General features: G+C 46.4%; 2 protein-coding genes and 1 long non-coding RNA gene across 9 annotated transcripts in view; 2 read left to right on the top strand and 1 right to left on the bottom strand.

Annotated features, from left to right (window-relative positions):
• The first annotated feature begins 107 nt into the window (after positions 1-107).
• Positions 108-15,748, top strand: NCBP3 (nuclear cap binding subunit 3). Its single transcript, XM_062012136.1, has 13 exons — positions 108-718; positions 1,774-1,839; positions 3,285-3,390; positions 4,326-4,451; positions 6,699-6,827; positions 9,008-9,081; positions 9,924-10,032; positions 10,889-10,988; positions 11,340-11,446; positions 12,511-12,796; positions 13,615-13,772; positions 14,103-14,267; positions 14,688-15,748. The coding sequence occupies exons 1-13, from the start codon at positions 566-568 to the stop codon at positions 14,921-14,923; spliced, it is 1,815 nt and encodes a 604-aa protein (XP_061868120.1). The 5' UTR covers positions 108-565; the 3' UTR covers positions 14,924-15,748.
• Positions 12,642-17,601, bottom strand: LOC133627344 (uncharacterized). Of its 3 annotated transcripts, none has more exons than XR_009820098.1 (4): positions 17,484-17,601; positions 16,353-16,496; positions 15,957-16,061; positions 12,642-14,424 (listed from the first exon to the last, which is right to left on the bottom strand). It is a non-coding gene; the product is annotated as an uncharacterized LOC133627344 (long non-coding RNA). The 3 variants fall into 3 exon arrangements; XR_009820099.1 differs by lacking the exon at positions 12,642-14,424 and adding an exon at positions 14,799-15,591; XR_009820097.1 differs by lacking the exons at positions 12,642-14,424; positions 15,957-16,061 and adding an exon at positions 14,799-15,591.
• Positions 17,599-20,390, top strand: part of RABGEF1 (RAB guanine nucleotide exchange factor 1) — a 19,894-nt gene continuing 17,102 nt past the window's right edge. For 2 of the 5 annotated variants that reach the window (XM_062012140.1, XM_062012139.1), the window contains exon 1: positions 17,600-17,747. In XM_062012140.1, coding sequence (XP_061868124.1) covers positions 17,632-17,747 — 116 coding nt within the window. In that variant the 5' untranslated portion in view covers positions 17,600-17,631. The other 3 variants (XM_062012143.1, XM_062012141.1, XM_062012142.1) reach the window with 3 other exon arrangements.

The following is a 20,390-nucleotide window of genomic DNA, read 5'->3' as shown; positions in this document are numbered from 1 at the left end:
CGGCCCGCGCGGGGACAGGCGGCGGGAGCGCGGCGGCGGCGCTGGGCATGCGCCGGGCGCGCGGGCGGTGCGGGCGCTCCGCGCATGCGCCCTGAGGGGCTGGGGGGAGGCGGGAACTGAGGGCAGCGGCGGAAGGTTCCGCGTCGCTGCTTTGGGCACCGCTGAGGGGATATTTGAAGGGTTCGAATCCTTTTAGCGAAGCCATTGTAGGAAACAGCCCGTTGCCGCAGGGCCTGAGTCTCGCCGCCCCCCCGCGCCTGCCCCAGCTCTGCGTTTCCACGCACACCGGGGGTTCGCTCGCCCCGGTGACGCGGCCGCTCCGCCGCGGGCCCGGCAGCGCGTGGGGAAGATGGCGGCGCGGGCCCTGCCGTAGCGGCGGAGGCCGGGCCGGTGGCACTGCGCCGTGCCGCTGCCTCCATGGCCCTGACGTGCGCCTGAGCCGCCTGCGCCCCGGCTCCCCCCGCTCTATCCGCCCCGACGGCTCCGTGGTGGTGCGGGGCGGCGGCGCTCTGTGCCGCGGCGGTGCCGTGTCGCTGGGCGAGCGGAGGGCGGGCCTGGCGGAGCCATGGCGGCCGTCCGGGGCCTGCGGATCTCTGTCAAGGCGGAGGCAACGGCGACAACGACGGAGCCTCGCGGCCCGGAGCCGGAGCCTATGGAAGTGGAAGAGGGTGAGCTGGAGACCATCCCTGTGAGACGCTCGCTCCGGGAGCTCATTCCGGTGAGGGGCACGCGGTGGGGTCACGGGCAGGAGGGACTGGGGCGGGGGCAGGGAATGGGGCGGTGGGAGTTGAGGGTAGCGGGGTGAGGGGCTGTAAGGGCGTTTGGGGAGACATTGGTGGGAAAAGGGGTGATATGGCAGGAGTGGGGTGCGCGCGGGAAGCGGTGGGGTGAGGGGAGCGGGAGCATGAAGGGGCTTTAGGGTTTAGGAGGGAGAATCGTGAGAAGTGGCGACCGAGATGTCCTGGGGAGCGAAGGGAGGGAAAGGAGCAGAGGGTTTGGGGTGTGGTGGTGGCTGCAGGGGAAGGCTGTGGGTGGGAAAGTGTGAAAGGAGTAGGCACAGGCAGTATCCAGAATGGGGTGGGGGGCCATGGGAGAGCGGAGTTGGAGGCTCTGGTGAGTGGGGTCTGAGGGTTTCCTTTCTATTTTGTTTCCTTCTCAGTTTTTGCTGATTGTTTCAGTATGACTTTCAGTAGGATTAGGTTTAATACATAAAAGTGGGTCAGCGTTCTTCTACACTCCCACGTAGCCTTTTGCTCTCAAAACTTGTGTGGAAATTACTTCAGAAACTAGTCTCTAATTAGCTGATTTACCAACATGCTCAAGCTTCTACCAGAGACGTGACCTAAAGAGATAACATGCTGCTCTCAGGAGTCAGGTGTTGCTGTGAAATCTGTGCACGTTTTACAAGGAAATAAGACCCAAAACCTGTGGCAGTTTTAGTTGGGAAAAGTGTTTAGTGACTTTGCCTGTATTGTTGAGAGAGAGCAAGTGAAAACCTTACAAGCAGCAGATGCAGAAACTGAAATTTCCCACAGGAAGGAATCCACAGAGCAAGGGAAGCTTGTGTCAGTTCATAGGCTTCTATTGTCCCAGCTATCGGTGTAGCCTGACATTGCTTGTATTCCCATCTGTCTTGGGATAAAGCTTGGAGGAAGAATCAAGGAAAAGCAAATGTGTTTCTTGTAGAAATGACCAGGGTTTTTTTTTTCAGCAGAACACTTATGTTGCTCTCAGTATTCACTGAGGTTTAATCACCATTTTGCATTGTTTCAGGACACTAGTAGGAGATATGAAAACAAAGCTGGGAGTTTCATTACTGGAATAGATGTAACCTCCAAGGTAATTCTTGGTTTATGATTCTTCAGCATACTCTTAATTGTTGCTACTGGAAAAGAGGAATCATTTCGTTCCTTTCTTCCCCAACATACTTGAAAGCCTCATGTTCATATTGCTGGTGTTTTCCAGCAACTGTTGTTGACTGTGGCCTGCATCAAGGCCCAATATCTCTTGTAAACCATGAGAATTGGCATTTTTAAGTTATAAAAACTTGTGTGCCAAAACCAGAAAATGTTTCTGTTGGAATTGTCTCGATGCCGCTCAATATTGCAAAGCCCTGGGAGACACCAGCTGTGTGTTTTCTTCATTGAGGGAGTGACAGACAGAAGACCAAATGCTTGGCAGGGCAATCCAGCTGCATTGCCTGTGTCTTCCCAGGGCATCTTATTGTTCAGTTATTTAAGACATGGTTTAAAAAGTGCCAACAGCTGTGGCACTCGAGTAACTTTAAGTTATGTATATGTATGGAACTTCAGAAACTTTATCCTGCAGCTCACCTCTGTCTGTTGAATGCAGAATTGGCTGTTGTTTCACGTTGTACAATCAGCTCCCACATCTGCAGTTTGGTGGTGGAGACTAGACTTTGATCCTGTACTTGATAGGACTGATACAATTTCACATGTTCTAACAAATAGAAATCACCATCCCAGCTGTGTGCTGATAAGTCTTGTATCCTCACTTTGCATCAGTGCCGCTCAGAGGGTTGTGTTTACCCAAAAGTACAAAATGGGTTGCAGGCAAAGACTGAAAATCAGCTTTTTGGCTTCAATATCTAGCTTGTGTGCTTTGTGATGTAATATAGGAGTTGAAGTTCCCCAAGCCAGGGGAAAGCTGTTGTGTTTCGTTGTGCTCCTTACTGGTGCAATTGTGAAAAGCTGTTAAGAAATGTGGCCAAAGATGTTTTGGCAGTCTTTAAAAACTAGTTCAAAAAAACCCCCATGGTTATTTGGATGTCATTGGTGGCAGTTTGGGTTCCAAATTTGACTTTGATTAGTAAGATCCAAAAATCTGTAATATGCTTACTAATAAATTCTGTAGAATAAGGAGCTGCTCAGGCACTTTCAAAAGTTCCACAAGAGCTACGTAAGCTGTTGCTCATGAGCTGCTTAACAGCAGCCTGAGGTGACAGTCACCACAGATCCCTGCAGTCAGCACCCCAGCTGCTGGGGTTAAATCCATGCTCACATTTACAGTTTTGTGTATATTTAAAAAAGCAGGCAGGAATCTCTGTAATCCTAAAAGATGCATTTTATTATATTAGACCTAGAAATGGTGTAGTGAATTATTTCTGCATTCTGGAGCCTACAGATCTCTTCAGCATCAATAGAATTAATAATATAGATTGTTGCTCTGTGATTGATCCTATTTGAATTACCTGGCCCTTTGCTGCACCTCGTTGGGATGCTGCTGTGGACACTGGTTTGACTGCACTGGTTTGCATTTTGCAGGAAGCAATTGAGAAAAAGGAACAAAGAGCAAAACGGTTCCATTTTCGGGCTGAAGTGAATCTTGCCCAAAGGAATGTGGCACTGGATCGGGACATGATGAAGAAAGGTATGGATTTATCCAACAGCTGGGGAGAACAGATCCTTTTGTTTCCTTCCTCGCTATTTCTTCACTTGATTTATACTATTTCCTGCATCCCCAGATGTCACTGCCAAAAGAAATCACTTTGGGTTTTTCCCCCACCTTTTTATTTTGTGATTATCTTTTAAACTACTTGATGATTATCATTGTGCTCCTCGTTTTACCAACCCCAGGAGGAAGACAAGGTCTTTTGTGTACCTTATTTGCTGTTTGGCAATGGCACCTGGACTTTTATGTCCAAGTTTCATCTTCAGTTGGCCCTGCAGAGTCTGTAATTTCTTTGGAAAGGCCAGACCTTGAGGGCTGTTTGTGTGTGAGTGGAGGACTCTGTGTCCCACAGATGGGGAGATGAGGTCCTGTGTTGTCTGTACAGTAAAGCTGGACCGATTGCCCATGTGCTCTCAGATGGCAAGCTGGGCATGTTAGAAGAGAAGCCAAGAGATGGGTGCCCCCACATATTGGGGCCTTTGGCATCCAGTTAGTTCTCAAGGCTTTTTTTTCCACGTGGCAGCCACAGCCTGTAGCAGTTTTCCATCAGCTAATACACTTGGAAGGGCTTTGCACCTCTGTCCTGGTCACTGGCCTCATTAGAATTGTATTTAGTAGAGAAATACTTCATCAGCATTTTAAAAAATTGATGTTTTTAAGGCAGTTTGATTACTCTGCAGTACCTGCATGCACCAGTGCTTGTAATTTTACCTCTCTTGAATTCTCAATCTGTTATGGTTTTGCAATGTGGACCAATAATTCAAGTCACAGTGGTTTAGAACAGTGTACATTACACATTAATCACCTTCTTTTTACCTTATTTAAAATATATACTTTATAAACCCAAGTGTTACTACTAGAAAAGCATACTCTGTAGGATGAGGTACCAGTTTTGTGTCTTCTCCTTTTTATAGCAATTCCTAAAGTGAGACTGGACACGATTTACATTTGTGGCGTGGATGAGATGAGCACTCAGGACATCTTTACCTATTTCAAAGAGTATCCTCCTGCTCACATTGAGTGGTTGGATGACACATCATGTAAGTAGATGGAGTCATTTGTCTGTAATTCCTACTCTCTTTTTGATATTGGTCATAGTTGTCCTTCAGATGTATTAGTGGCTTTCAGAGTTACTGATCTGGGTCTGTCCCAGTTTCCCTATCAAAAGCCTTAGTCAAAAGAGATTTAGAAGGGAAGAACTTACAGCCTGTGGTTGAAAATCAAACCCTCTACCTGAGTGTTTATTATTGAAAAGAGTGTAGAATAACTTAAGGGTCTCTAAGTGGGGAAAAAAACCTCTGCACTGCTTGTGTCTTGCCATAACTAGTGTACCTGCCTGAAGGGTCACAGGAGATGATGTTCTGAGAGAAGGTCATTGAGTTGTGTGCAGCTGGACAGGTTGGTGTGGTTTGTTCTGGCAAGGAGCAGGCTTGTGGCCATGTTTAATGCATTCTCATGGAGAAATGAATGGGTGGAGGATGGGAGCAGCTGAGTGTGAGGTACATAGATGGGAAAAGGAATGTAAATGCATGCTGCAAGGGTTGTTCCAGGGAGTAAGAATGATGTGAAGTTGCCAGAAAGGTGTAAGGGTGTTGACAGTCATGCTTTCTTTAGCAATACTAAAGACTGTGCAAGAGCTTTTGGCTACAGTTGGGCATTGGATTATGCTCAGAGATTGTCATGCAACTGAAATCATATCAAAAGAAGCGGGAGCCAGTGCCAATTTTCCATTTGGACTGAGATGTCTGGAAACCACTTTACTGAAAAACATGACTAAGACTTGAGAATTAGTTGTGTGGTTCCCTGGACTGACCCTGGACGAGTTACCTTCCAGTATAAGACAAAAGATACAGTATACTCCAAAATACCAGTGACCTTGGTCACTGCGTGACAACTTGATGTATGGCCACAAGCCAACAGGAAATTTGAAACACAGTGAGTCCTGAGGGGACAATTGCAGTGAAGAGCTGTGAGGTGAGCTTGTGCTGCTGCATCTGCTGGCAAGTGCACAGCTGAGCTCTGTGTCTGAAGCTGTGTTTCTAAGATTGTCTAATTATCCTTTTTCTCTCTGGTTGTCCTTTTCCTTAAATGTCACATGAGTAAATTTAGCTTGGAACCAGAGTGAAATTGCAGTGCAAACACGCAGGCTTCAAAGTCATACCAGTACTTTACCCAGCTGTAGTTAAAACACATTGGTTTTAGTGGTTGATTTTCATGCTGTGGCTGAGTTAGTGTGACAACTGCACTTGGTGAAAATACCAAGAAAAAGCATTGTCTTTTCAGCATAGATGTGCAACACAGCATGGCAAAAATTTAGATGTCTCCAGCTGAATGACATCTCGAGGTGTTGTAGGGGCAAAGGTGAGTTTGGACAGTGTTTTGTCTTTCAGACTGGTGAACATGAAATGACAAAGGCTTTGAACAGATGTGGAGAGCAGGTAGGCATACATAAATGAAAAGGTATTAGCCAGTCATTGCAGTTAGCATCTGATTGTTCTTCACCTTGTAAATCTCATCTATTCAAGGGATTTAATCTTTTATTTTGGGACACTCTGTAGTTTTCTTGGTATCTGAATACACTCTGCGTGAGTAAAAGAGCAGGAGATGACTTTTGCTGCTGTATTTGCACTGAATGCAGCCATGCAGAAAGCTTTTGTTCAAAACCTGTTTCTAAGTGGTTTTAGCTCTTTCAAAGTCTATGAGATGCTGTTAATTGGCCTAATAAGTTATATTTTGGTACCATCTGCTGACTCTTAAGGCACGTGCAAGGCATATGCTGAGTCACGTTGGTAACCTGTGTACAGGACAATCTGTGCAAAGTGCTTGAGCAGTCTCTCCTGTTTTCCTGCTTTTTGGAAAAGATTAACAAAATGCCATGGTAAAGTCCAAGGTTTGGTTAAATTGCCAAAGGGAAAAAATGCAAAGCTTCTTCCCACCTCCCCTGTAATTGCCCTTGTGTGCCAGCACATTCATGGAATGCACGGACCCTGATTCAATGTCATAATGTGTTGGGCTCAGGAGGCATTCCCTGATGTATATAGTTTGCATTTCAGTGATTTTTGGGATTGATCAGTGTTGTTGAGTGAGTTTTTGGTAATGTGATGAGAGTCGTGTGTCCTGCAGCTTATCAAGTGCATTAATAAATAGAGCTTTCTCCTCAAGACAGTTTCTCAGTTACTTTTTTGTCATATCACTATGTAAAAGCATTTCTGAAGGTCTGTCAGTCATTTCCCCCAGCGAGGCAAGTGACTGCATTGTGGTTTTGTGTGTGTTTGTGTGTGTCACAGGCAATGTGGTCTGGCTTGATGAAGTTACAGCAACACGGGCGCTGATTAATATGAGTTCCTTGCCTGACCAGGAGAAAACAAAAAGCAGAGAACACAATGAAGAGAAGACAGCTGAAAAACCCAAGAAAGGTAGATGGAGATATGCAAATATAGACATCATGTAGTTAAATCAATGGCACTTTAAACTTGTGCTTGGGTACTGCGTAATCTTAAGTTACTGAAGGAGCTTCTGTCATACAGTTTCAGGTAAATGTATTCTGCCACTTTAAAAAAGGCTTTCACCTTGGAAACCTTTTGAAGAAGCTGCTTCTTAAAAGGTGGGTTGGAGCTGGACCAAAATCAGGGATTTGATCACTACTGAACATCCTGGGTGCAGGGTGATGTTCAGAGGTGGTACTTAGAGTGGTACATCTCACACAGAAACAAGTCTGTGTGGTGTGTGTACACAGGCAGAAGGATGGGTTCTAATAGTGGGAAAAGCAAGTGGAAGAAAACATTCTGTTTTTTGAAAGGTTGATTCCTTTCCTGATACACCACTGTCCTTTAAGTACATCATCCACACTGATGCAGTATTGTATCCCTTCACTGCTGTGTGTATTGTCTCTAATTCACTGTTAGGCTTTCCAGAGAAGCACACTGAAAGGTGTTATAAAAAACCAAACCAATGTTTTGGTAAATGTGGTACCTGAGTGCCTTAGCTGTGAATTCATTTTACTTTTGTGCATGTGAATTGAAAGCCAGGCTTTTACTGCCTTAGGACTGCTTTCTATTAGGCTGGTGTGACAGGTTGCTGTGGTTCAAAGCACTGTGCCACACAGTACAAAACCAAGACAGATGTTTTATTTATTGACTCTTCCATGGTTTTTGCTTAAAGCCACAGTATGAGCAAAACACAGCTAGCCAATCTTTCTTAAAAGTTTGCAGTGCTGCCAAAAGCCTTTCTAGAAAGTTTGGGCTTTAGGGCTTTGTCAAACTTGTGGATCCTTCTAACTATCCCCTTGTTGCTTTTCTCCATGATGCAGTGGCTCCTCGGCCATCCATGTGACTTCAGTTTTGGGGCAAATGTTGGTAATACTTCAAGTAAGACTTGGTATGAAGTTCTTTGAGATTAGTGACCATTGTTTAAATGGAGTATATGTATGTAATCTTGTTGGCTACAAATTACATATCACATCATCATTACACCACATCTCAAAATAAAAGCTGTCATCCAAGTTACTCCTGTTGATCTGGAAAAGCAGGATATTGGATAAAGTACAAACTCAGTCACACCTTCAGGTGTGAGATCACAGAATCACACCAGAGTCATCTGGCCTAGTTGTTTGCTTTTGGAGATGGGAATGTGGGGGCTATTCAGGGAAGCAAGAGACATGAGGAACTAATTGTTTGTCCGAGGGAGGGAAGTGCTTGAATGCCGTCCCTGATGAGACTTTTGCAGTTTGAATTTGGCTAATTTGTTTACCTAATTACTCTCTTTAGTTTCAGTTTGATTCATTGTGCATTACTCTCTTCTTTGGGTACCTTGTCAGGATGTTTTGAAGCCACTGCTTTCCATTTTCAGTTTGCAAGCCTGTTGGTGGGTGAGATTAAGAAAGGGAACTCTGAACTGGAAAAGTTTTTTTTCTAGTCTTATGTCTAGGGAGGAACTTTGAGATCAAATGATATTGGGATATGTTGAGTGTTGTCCATATTCACTACTGGTTTTTTTTGAAGACTGAAAACCAAATTCCAATATAAATATTCTTACTCAGCTAAAAAGTAGACTGAAAAATCTGTGCAAGCACTTCAATTTGAGTCATTCTGGAAGCATGCACCCTCCTGTTAGTTATTTCACTTTGAAATCAAATCACAAAGATGTTTTTTAATCTCCAGTCGCTCTCAGAAACTTCCTACTTTTTGAACAATGACCTGTTTTACACCATTAGTGCTGGGTACTTGTAGATACTTTGCAGCATTGTAAAGGGAGGCTGAAGGAAACAGACTTTTCTGTGCCTTTTGCAGTCTTTGCCTTGCTGGTCTCTGTCATACCCTGAAATGCTGTGCAATTGCATCTGCTTTCAAAGAATCTCTAATCCACATGTGCTGCTGCAGGCAGTTTGGTGTGCAGAGGCTGCCTGGTTAATGTTACTCTGTGCTCATGTGTGCTTCCAATTTCTGTAGGCATTTACTGTTTTGATTATTCTCTAGGCTGCACAGAAGAAAAGAGAACACCTTCAGTTTGATTTCAGAGAACGTAGCTGATAGTAATCAGCTGTGACTGACACTAAAATGGAGGTAATTGTTTTTCTCCCAATTGTTTTGCTTCTTAGAAAAGCAGGATGAAAGTTCCGATGATGAGGCAGAAGAAGGCGAAGTGGAGGATGACAATCCGAGTGATGTTGAGGTCAGTACAGAAAGAGTTGAAAACAGGGAAGTTCTTCTCTGGCTGTTGTCAAGTCTTCACACTGTTATAGTTTTAACCATAGATATTTGCAACTGACAATTGAATTATCAAAGTAAAGCAGATGGGGAAATGACAGGAACCTCAGCTGTGCCAGATGCTTGGTGTCAGGAGATTTTGGAGAGTGCCAGGGATCCAGCAGGTAGGAGCAAAAGCAGCTGCTCTCCTGCTGAACAGAGGCAATATAAGAGCCATCCTGGATGCTGAAGGCCTTTCTGCAGGGCAGGCAGCACTCAAACAGACAAATAGGATTTGGGCTGCTCCTAGATGTGTGGGGGAATTGGCACACACCTTGATGCTTTGAAAGTAATTTCATCTTCGGTAGCTGAAGACAGAATAGGTGTGATTAATGCTTTCTCCAGGAACAACTCTGAATGCTGGTACGTGGTGGAAGCCTGACTTGTAGTTGATATAAAGTAGATATAAATGTGAGGGAGAAAAAAGAGCACCTTTTAGTCACGGTATGGAGGCATGAGAACCTGTTAGTAAAACCATTTAGATATGAAACAAGCAAAAAAGAATATCAAATAGTGTTTTTTCAGTGCCTGAGTTAAGCACTGTCTGCTTCCTTCACTGCAGCCAGCAGCACAGTGTCGTTAGAAAATGACTGGATTTCATAATCTGAGATAATGTGATGGAAGAGAAGGAAATATTTCAAATCTTCAGGGCAAATGACTTCAAACATTCACATTATTTTGCCAAGAAAAAAGAAGCTGAGCTCATTTGAACATAAGTAACTTTCTCAATCTGTTTTGGTTCAAAAATACCTCTTTTGCCCCCCAAAGTTGGATGCCCTCTCCCAGGTAGAAGAGGATTCTCTCCTGCGTAATGATCTTCGTCCTGCCAATAAACTGGCCAAAGGAAACAAGCTGTTCATGAGATTTGCCACCAAAGGTAAATGAACAGGCATAATGAATTAATTGCTAGCTCTAGTTTTATCTGTTGACTTAATGATTGAAGTGTCTTAATTTTTATTTGCAGATTTGTTAGGATTTTTGCTCAGATTTTGCCATAAATCCACATGTAATGTGAATTAAATCCAGCTGAAGCTGTTTGAGAATTGCCCATGAAAGCTGGACCTTGGCCTTGGGTCTTCCCAATGCCACAGGACAGGTTTTGTGATGCCTGATTCCACAGAAGTAGATTTTCTGTTACAGGAAAATCATTTGAGATGTTGCTGAGGTATTAGTGGAAGTCATTGCAAAATACAGTTGTGATATTAAATGATCATAGAATCATAGAATAGTAGGGTTGGAAGGGACCTTTAGAGATCATCTAGTCCAGCCCCCCTGCAGAAGCAGGGTCACCTAGATCAGGTCACACAGAAACATGTCCAGGTGGGTCTTGAAGACCTCAATATTATTATAAAGATGTTTATGAGTAAAAGGAAACTCTGTGTTGTTTCTGGGCCACGTGGGAAGAAACACAACTGTATGGAAAGACAGGTCAGGAATAAGGTACATACAGCTTCCAGTGCTGCAGTGAGGTGTAGTGCTCTGCTAGGCTGATACACAGAAACCCAGCCTCCCTGGAATTAAGTTTCTGGGCACAAATAAAAGTGGTGATAGGAGAAACTTCAGAGGCATCAACGAAACTGTGTCTTTCACAAGGGAGACTGAAGCAATGCTGATCTTTAAGACCTATTCACTCCTACTATTGCCCTGTGTGTCTTTGACTGCATGGTGGTTTATTTTTATGCTAGTGTTGCAAGATACATTCCAAGAGGGAAATGCTCTTTGTGTTCTTTCAGACGACAAGAAGGAGCTGGGAGCTGCCAGACGCAGCCAGTACTACATGAAGTACGGCAACCCGAATTACGGCGGCATGAAGGGGATTCTCAGCAACTCTTGGTGAGTGTTGGGCAGAGGAGCTGGGACCTGGCAGGTAATTGGACAAGACAGTCTTTATCTAAAAGATAAAGACCTTTAGATAGTCTCTTCTGGCTTTAATTTGTGGACTTTCTACTGAAGGTATGTCGGTGCTTCCTGTGCCTTTGCAGTTACTGTGAATGTGCAAGGGGGGTGTTCTCTCCTGAAAATAAAGACTGTTTGTATTGAAAATGTTCACAACAGATCTCTGACATAAATGTGTATCTGCTGTCAAAGTGAGTGGCATTGCACATGCTTCATCCAGGGTGGAACAGGGCTCGTTCGTGATGCCTTTCCTGTGACAGGCGTGTCATTGTCTTTATGGTGTTTCAGGAAACGAAGATACCATTCGCGCCGCATCCATCGGGATGTGATAAAGAAGAGGACACTTATTGGGGATGATGTTGGTTTGACTCCTCCCTATAAGCATCGTCACTCAGGTAATTGGTGCCAGGATGTTGACCCTGTAAGAACACAACTGGGGATGGGAGGCTGGAAAGGGCCTTACACAGCACCTCATCAAACCCCTGCAGCGTGCAAAGGCAAAGTGTGCTTTTATCAAAGATATCTGTAACTTATTCTAGAGCTTCCTAAAAGCTGAATGGCATTTTAAGAGTTTGCAGGGAACAACTGAGGCAGAAACTCCCTGCTTATCAAAATACCTGCTACTTGTTAAGTGATATTTTTCTTTACTAATTCAGGGCTGTAGCATCAAGGGCAAAAAGAAGAGAGAACTTCTTTCAACTTCTTGGCAATTTGCTGTACTTGCTATGTCAGTTCTTCTGTTGTGTGGAAAAGCAAGCTCTAGATGTAGAACAATAAAGGTTAGAAAATTCTATTAACTAGGCTTGACTGTCTCCATCTACTCCCTAAGGTAGGGGGTGGGCATTAGAAAAAGAATGGGTATGGAAATCTCTGACGTGAGTCAAATACGGTGTGAGGTTTTGATGTATGGAATCTCCTGCAGGGTGTTGCCTGCTGATAATGCACTGTCCCTCAGAGGACACTTGGACACTCCCCATGACTAAATTTAAGTACTTAATTTATATTTAAATCGGTATCTCGGACAAATTCATCTTAATGATGTGTGTGTTCTTCTGGGCATTACTGCTTCCAGGACTCAAAGGGATTATTTTGGGGCCAGCAGCTGTTGTGTTCCCTGCAAGAACAGGGAAATAGTTGTTGATGCTTGGTCCAGGAAGTGTGAACTGCACCTACAACAAGAGGCAGTTGTGCTTCATATCTTCAGTCCACCTTTGTGCTTCAGCAGGCTGTTGAGAAAGTCAACACCATGGGCTTTTTTTTACTCCTGTGTTTCCTTCCACTTAGGCTATTCTGTAATATAGATTCCACTTAGAATATTTTCCAAAGCATTCTCTCTCTTTAGCCTCAGGGAACAGCAAAGACTCCTTTGTAGTGCTCCATCAATTACAGTGTTTTCTTTTCATCCCTTAGTTTTAAGGTACCTGATGTGAACGATAAACCTCACTTGGTTTTCCTACAGGCTTGGTAAATGTTCCCGAGGAGCCTATTGAGGAGGAAGAAGAGGAGGAAGAAGACCAGGACATGGATGAAGATGACAGAGTTGTGGTAGAGTACCGTGATGAACTGCAGGCTTTTAAGCAGTCCCGAGAGCGCAGCGCGGCGCGACGATCCAGTGCCAGCGCCTCTGATTCTGATGAAATGGACTACGACCTGGAACTGAAAATGATCTCCACACCCTCTCCCAAGAAGAGCATGAAAATGACAATGTATGCAGATGAGGTGGAATCACAGCTGAAAAACATTAGGTAAAAGTGTCTTGTTCTTTAAAGGCACCAGTGGAACGCTGTTCTAGGTTTCATTAGTGACAGAACTGTCAGTGCTTAAAGGCAAACTGTTAAAGCTACCTTTCCAGTTCTTCACACAACTTGGTAGTTGGTATTTTAAAGAAGAAATAGAAAATACAGAAAATACTGACACAGGCTTTTAATTATAATTAAGGTTTTTAAAATGCACTGTCCATTGCAGACTGCTGCAACCCTCCTTATTGATCATAATGAAGCTCGAGAGTGGAATCAATAGAAGCTTCTGCAAACTAGCACAATGAACTTCTTGCATTTCAGAGCTAGGCCAGGGAGAAATAACATCTCTTTTTCCTTCACCCCTTCCTTTTCTCATAAAGAACAATCCTTAAGGGTTGATGACAAAATGTTTATGTTCATTATGAGCATGTTGATCAAAATGACATGTATTATAGGTGACTAAAATAGCTTTAATGTGCATCCCTTCAGCACTGTGATTATACTTTGTTATCATATCAAATCTTTTGGAGCATTGGAGAGGTAGCTTCTCCACTGTGAACTCTGACTCAGAGGCAGAGCCTCAGGGAGACAAACTTGATACCTTGATGCCTTGAAATGGATGCTGAGGTATTCCAGTGATTATTGCAGAATGTGGGATTCTGTCTGCAACACGTGCTCTTCCAAGTCAGGTTTTCACCTGTTTCCCAGCAGAGAAATCCTGACACTAGTTTCCCATGGTGTAATTTTACATACAAAAAGCCTTCAGAGCCAGAGTAGATTTCATTTAATTGAGGGGATGTTGTGTCTGTTGTGGTTTGATTTAGGAATTCCATGCGAGCAGACAGCATAGCAACCAGCAACATCAAAAATAGGATTGGCAGCAAAGGATCCTTGGAGAAAGTTGCTGATGTCAGGCTACTGCTAGAAGAAAAACGTCAGAATAATACTGGGCCACGCCAAGCAGCCAGTGCTGTGAAATCAGGTAAGTTCAAACTCCTGCACTGTGCAGAATCTTTGCTGGCTCATTAAAATGGATATATTGATTGCACATCTGTGTTCCACCACAGCTCACAGACCTCAGAGCATTCTGTCCAGCACCAGTTTCTGCATCCATACATTTAACTCCTAGCTAAGAGACTGACTTAGGGATTTCTTTGGGGGGGATAAAGGAGGTACATTTCAACGAGTGACATTTCTTGTTATCCACATTACTTGTGAATAAATCAATTGTGAATGAGCTTAAAATTAGCTGGCAGAACTGGAGTAAATGCAACATGGGTTTTGTTGTTTAAATCATTGAAATTATTCCTAGATGTACGGCAAAGACTGGGCAAAAGACCCCATTCTCCAGAAATTAAAGCTCCAAGCAGCACCTCTGCTCCCCGTCGGGAGCCAATCTCAGACGTACACAGCCGCTTAGGAGTTCCCAAGCAAGATGTGAAAGGCCTCTACTCTGACAGCAGGGAGAAGAAATCAGGTCAGTTTCATGGGGAAAATGGAATTGCTGCAGTTCTTTTTGGGTTTGGAAGTGTAAGTAGCAAATCATGAAGGATGTTCAGCTGAGTGAAATGAAAGCTGAGTTAGCAAGTGTTTGTTCAGAGCTTTGAAATCCAAAATCGTGGAGACAGGTTGAGCTGAAAGTGAAAACAGGGCAGTGAGACAAAGAGCCATGAACCCAACAGCCCTTGACCTGTGTGTAGCATCCTCTACAAATGGGAAACAGTGAACAAGACTGCACTGGTGCCCTCTATTTTAATTGCAACTGTTTCAAAGCCTAGCAAGTCCTGTGGCACTAAGGTGGTAGGAGTGTGAGGAGTTGAGATGCAGTGAGTTTCACACTGGGTTCCTCTGACTTCCTCTTAGTCCTGTCTAAAATCTCTGTGTTTGATCTGCTCAGGTAACTTATGGACCCGGTTAGGGTCTGCTCCGAAGACACAGGAAAAGACTTCAGATAAACCTGAAAACACTGTGACATCTCCTGAGGAAGATGACTCGGAGCTCCAGCGGGTTTGGGGTGCTCTCATTAAGGAAAAAGAACAGTCTCGACAAAAAAAGAGTCGATTGGATCATTTACCGTCGCTACAGATCGAGATCAGCCGGGAAAGCAGCTCTGGCTCAGACACTGAATCGTGATGAGTTTCACACTCTGAGCCCCCAGATGGTGACTCTGTGGTACAGCAAAGTTTCCTTGACCCAAAAGCTGGGCATGGCAAAGACATTGCAGTGAAGGTTCCAGATGTGTGTCTGTTCCTTTTTTACAGCAATAGAGATGTGTGTGCCCCTTGAGACTGAAAGCAAACACATTTGCCTGGAGCCTCTGCTTGGCCCTGTGTTACGTGGGGCATTGTTGTCTATCACAGCAAACCTGTAGTTCATTCTAGCAAAACACTTTTCTCCACGCTTTGAACTGAAAAGAAGAGGCAGAAGTGCTCTGCATTTTTAAGATGACCATTTCTGTTCTTAATATTTTTAACATGGAGCCTTTTAACAAGACCATTTTACACAGTTCATCCAAAGAACAGGGCGTTTCATGTTCAGCATCGTTGGCTCAGCCTTCTGGCCTTTCCCTTCCTCTTGAACAGCAACACTGCCTGGATGGGCAGCCAGACAGGACAGAGCATGAAGGGGCTGTCAGGGTCCCTTCCTCCAAAATGCTGAATGTCAATCTGAGTTGAGTGTTTTCATACAGTGACATTTCCCATGGTGTCCAAGTCAATCGCTGCTCTCGAGGAATTCTGCTCATTTCTTTTGGTGATACCACGTTCTGCTGCAGTGGGGCCTGGGCTGGTCAGGACTGCAGGCTTGGGTGTTTGAGAATTGTGTCAATACCCCAGGGTTTGATTTTGGTTTTTTGGGGGGGTGGTTTCTTTTGGTTACAGGATGAGAAATGATATTTCTTTTCATTTTATCTGTATGATGTTTTGAAGAAATCTAACAGTTTGGAAGCATCCACTTTTATATTTGTGAGAATTTTCGTGTTGGCTGCAGTGGAAGCTATGGTGGTGTTTTCCTATGTGCTGTTAAACTATATATATATATATATAACTAGAAAAGGAAAACTATAGGATCACTGTCTCATGTCAGTATTATTCAATGGTCTTATACAGTACTTGTAGGTGTGCACAGGGTTGACTTGTTACATCTATTTCTTTTTTTACTCACGTACTCTCTAGGCAGAAGGTTTTGATCACTCCTCCCAGCTCTGGAGCAGCCAGGTGATGAGGATGTCCTCACCTGGACAGTGGCTGAGATCTTTTCTCATACCTCACAGCTTGGAAAGGAAGGGAAGGACAGGAACTGGGGCTGTTTAGTCTGGAGGAGACTGAGGGGAGATCTTATTAACATTTATAAGTATCTAAAGGGTGGGTGTCAGGAGGTTGGGACATCCCTTTTTTTCTATAGTAGCTAGCAACAGCACAAGGGGTGATGGGATGAAGCTGGAGCACAAAAAGTTCCATTTAAACATAAGAAAAACCTATTTCACTGTTCAGTGAGGGAGCCCTGGCCCAGGCTGCCCAAAGGGGTTGTGGAGTCTCCTTCCTTGGAGGTCATAAAGACTCACCTGGACACGTTCCTGTGTGACCTGATCTAGGTGAAGCTGCTTCTGCAGGGGAGTTGGACTGGATGATCCCTAAAGGTCCCTTCCAACCCCCACCATGCTGTGATTCTAAGATGTGGGAAGGTGTCTTCTCCATAGGTTGGCACCCTGAGGAGAAAAGGTAAAAAGTGTAATTATTAATAGTCTCCAGGAGATGGCACCTGAAGCAGAGAGATGATGGCAGCTCTCAGTACAAGCTTATTTGTCCCACAACTGATAAATTTTATTGTACCATGAACCAGTACTGCATGGTACAGCAACCTCATGACCTTAATGTACCTGCCAGGGATGATCAGCAGCAGCACAGGGAATGCATACAGCAAAGGAGGTGAGACATTACCCCATAGGAGCCAACAAATCAACAGTGTGACTGGAGACTGTTAAACCAGGACAAGGAACACTTCTAACAGGTATTTTTTAACAAGCTCTGCTCAGATCTGTCATTATCTCAACTCTCCAAGCCCCAGGTTGAGTGCCAAAAAAGCCTGGCGTAGTTTAACCCCAGACAGCAACAGAGCACCCACCCACCCCCTCCGTCTGTCCCCACAAAGGGGGAGTGGGAGGAGAACGAGGGAAAAGTTCAATAACCAAAATGAACCATAATAACGATGAAATGGAATAGAACAAAATGAGAGAGAACAAACCAAGAAGAGGAGAGGGAGGGCCACTGCAGGTGCTTCCCGCCTGATGCCCCAGCAGAGATTTTTCCCCCTCGCTCCTGCCCACCCCTCCCAGTTTATATACTGGGCACGATGGTCTCTGGTCTGGAATAGCCCCAGGGCTCGTTTGGGTCCCTCTCCGCTCCTTGCCCCCCCCCCCTTACAGGAACGGCCCAGGCGTTTGGCACCACCGCCCCGTAGAAAGGCTCCCCAGCCCCGTCCTTACGCGCTGTCCCCGGCCCTGCCCCGTCCTTACGCGCTGTCCCCGGCCCTGCCCCGTCCTTACGCGCTGTCCCCGGCCCTGCCCCGTCCTTACGCGCTGTCCCCGGCCCTGCCCCGTCCTTACGCGCTGTCCCCGGCCCTGCCCCGTCCTTTCGCGCTGTCCCCGGCCCTGCCCCGTCCTTTCGCGCTGTCCCCGGCCCTGCCCCGTCCTTACGCGCTGTGCCCGGCCCTGCCCCGTCCTTTCGCGCTGTCCCCGGCCCTGCCCCGCCCGGGCTCCAGCGCCGCGGGGCCGTGCGCAGGCACCTCCCGCGCCGTGCCGGGGCTTCCGCCGCTCGCCTCTTCCGGGGAAGGGCCCGCCCCGGATGTGGCGGCCGCCCGTCGCGGAGGGTCGGGAGCGCCGGGCGCCGAGAGGGGAGCGGAGCGGCGGCGTGAGGGCGGCGGAGCGGAGCGCGGGGTTCCCCTGCCCCCGGGGACACCGGTGAGCCGCTGCGCAGACCCCGCCTCGCTTCTCGCTCAGGAGCCGCGGGCCTGCTGGGCCCGGCCCGGGGGGTGCCCGGTGTCCTCGCCGCTGGGCCCCGGCTGCTGGAGGAGGTTTCCCCGCCGAGCGAGCGCTTTCCCCAGGCAGCGGCGGTTGGTGACATCGGCGACGTCGTCCCCGCCGCAGGTCGTTAAAATTCGCTGTAAAGGGTCGGTGAAACGGCGCCTGGGGCGGGTCCCGCCGCGCCCGTTCCGCTGAGGGGACGCCGCTCCCGGCCCCGCCGTCCCGCTCCTCAGCGCCGCGGCTGCACGGGCGCTCCCGGGGCTCCGGGCGCTGCGCCGCGGCCCAGAGACTCGGGACACCAGTTCCCTCCTGACACTGACCTGGCTCTATAATAACGTGGTTTTATTACGGGTGTGTTTCAAGAGCTGATCAGGGTGAAGGTGCGACCGGTAACTTCGCAAACGTGTCCCCTCGGCCTGTTGTCCTGCCGGTGGAATGAGGGGTTTCTGACCCTTTGCTCCTAACGATTCTGCTGCGCGGGTGTGTGAGCGCCTTGGCTATTGCTCAAGTCGTTCCCACAGAGCTGGGAGTGGCCGTGATTTCAGAGAGGACGTGGGGTGTGGAAAGGGGAATGATGGGCTTGAAGCAGCAGAAGAGAAATGCACAGGGGATGTAGTTCGATGGTGCCAGAAACACTGGTGTGCCGGGCTGCTGGGGTAACTGGGAGCGTTGTGCTCTTCCAGGCAAAATTCACTTAGGTTTTGGGGTTTTTGGGGCTTGGCTCTGGCAGCACTGCAGAGTTTTGGGTAAAGGGCAGCGTTGTGAGAGTTGTGATTGAAATCCATTACTGACACTCTTTGCTATGCTTTAATTAGCGAGCTGAATACTCCTTCAGTCAGTTCTGCATGGGCAGTAACCGTGTTTCACAAACTGTCAAATGCCTCTCCAGTTCCTGAGTCTCTTGGATCACAGCACCCCACCCTTTCCTTCAGAGGAAGTTAACTCACCTTTAATTACCTTTCTGCTAATTGCATGCCTGAGTGTCCAGGGTTTCACGTGAATCACAGCGACGTCGACACTTGCTCGTAGGAATTCTGTGGCGTTCGGGTCAGTGCTGCTACTTGAAGCCCATTTGTTTTTCCACTGGCAAAACACCTCGTTGTTGGGAGGAATAAGCCAATCCCATCCTTCCACCCCCTCAGTTTTGATGCACTTTCTGACCTTATTTTAGGAGCTGAAGTTGTGTGTGGTTTGAGGTGGGACTCGCGGCTCTGTCGGTCTGATGGGAAGTGTGGTGTGGCTGTTCGGGCACTGCTGAGGTATAAAGGAGCTGCTGTCCCTCTGAGAATTGTGTACTTGGAGCCTTCCCCAGTTTCTCATCTATCCTGCTGTAAAACCTCATACCCAGGGATGGCTGCTAATGACCAGATGCCTCTGTGAAGGAGGAATTCCTTTCCTGCAAGGGTTGTCAGGCATTGGGAGGGGCTGGAGTCACCATCCCTGGAGGGGTTTGAGACGGGTGGATGTTGCACTGAGGGAAATGCTCTAGCAGTTGATAGGGCTGGGACAGAGGCTGCACTCCTTATTCTTAAAGGTCTCCCAGCTGAAATGATTCTGTGATATTTTTTAATGAGAAGGATGAATGCAAAGTTGTTCATTGAGTGCTGTGAAGACTGAAACTTGAAGAGCCACATCACAGCTGCCTCAGCCCCGTGACAAGACCGATGTGAGTCTGTTAATGGTAATGGTGAGGTTTTTTGGAGATTTCTGGAAGTGAAAAGATGAGACAGGAAAAAAAAACCCCAACCCAATCCACAAAACAAACCCAACCCAAAGCAAAAGCAGAAAGAGAAGTTCAGATGTCAGGAGACCTTTTGTTGTTGTTGTTTGTGGTCAAAAGCACAGAAGGCTGAAAGAGGCTTCCCAGATCCCAAAGGCCATATCACGCTTCGGTGTCAGCCTGCCTGTTGGCAAGGCTGTCATGTGAGGGCTTTTCCTGCTTTAGATTCTGTTAAAGAAACTTTGGTACTAATATTGAAACTCATTTCCAGAACTTGCAGAGTTCCTGCAAAGCCAGTGCTCTCGTTTCCAGGGTTGGCACACAGAGTTATTCAGGAACTGGTTTTCATAGCTTGTAATTGCAAGTTGACTTGCAATTACCTCTTGCTAATGGCACCTATAGATTGATTACAGCAGACCCCTTTCTGTTCAGCTCTGGTATTTGAGCTTTTTCAACCACTTCTTCAATCAAAGGTTGCCTGAACAATCCAGCACTAATAAATAGTTGACTAAATAGTCCGTGGCTGGCGGTTGTGGCAGTGATGTGCTCTGCACTAACCATGAAGGTGCCTCCTCAGTCCCTGGGAAGTCAGGGAGGTTGGAAAGGAGAACGAGAGGAATGTGTTGGAAAGGAACAAGAAAAACAAGACAGTGATGTCTGAACCCATCCTAAATCTGTGCTGCTTCTAAACTGTATTTCACATGCAGTGCTCCTCCTGAAGCCAAAGCTGCCTCTGTGGTCTTTGGGAACCTGAGTGTGTTAGGAAAATCATCTTCAGTTTATTGCTGAAAGAAAGTGTTGTCTGAGTGCAGTCTCTGTCTTGTGTGCATTAAATCAGCCCTTCCTGACAGATCCTGCTT

The sequence above is a fragment of the Colius striatus genome, chromosome 20, assembly GCF_028858725.1.
Source record: "Colius striatus isolate bColStr4 chromosome 20, bColStr4.1.hap1, whole genome shotgun sequence".
NCBI classification, from domain to species: Eukaryota; Metazoa; Chordata; class Aves; order Coliiformes; family Coliidae; genus Colius; species Colius striatus.
This window is presented reverse-complemented; position numbering and strand designations above follow the sequence as displayed.

What these genes read in the sequence shown, in the direction of transcription:
- NCBP3 (XM_062012136.1), top strand. Translation starts at nt 566, where the DNA reads ATGGCGGCCGTCCGGGGCCTGCGGATCTCTGTCAAGGCGGAGGCAACG. An exon ending in GGGATTCTCAGCAACTCTTG is followed by an intron (nt 10,989 to 11,339) that starts GTGAGTGTTGGG and finishes ATGGTGTTTCAG; the next exon opens with GAAACGAAGATACCATTCGC. An exon ending in CTATAAGCATCGTCACTCAG is followed by an intron (nt 11,447 to 12,510) that starts GTAATTGGTGCC and finishes GTTTTCCTACAG; the next exon opens with GCTTGGTAAATGTTCCCGAG.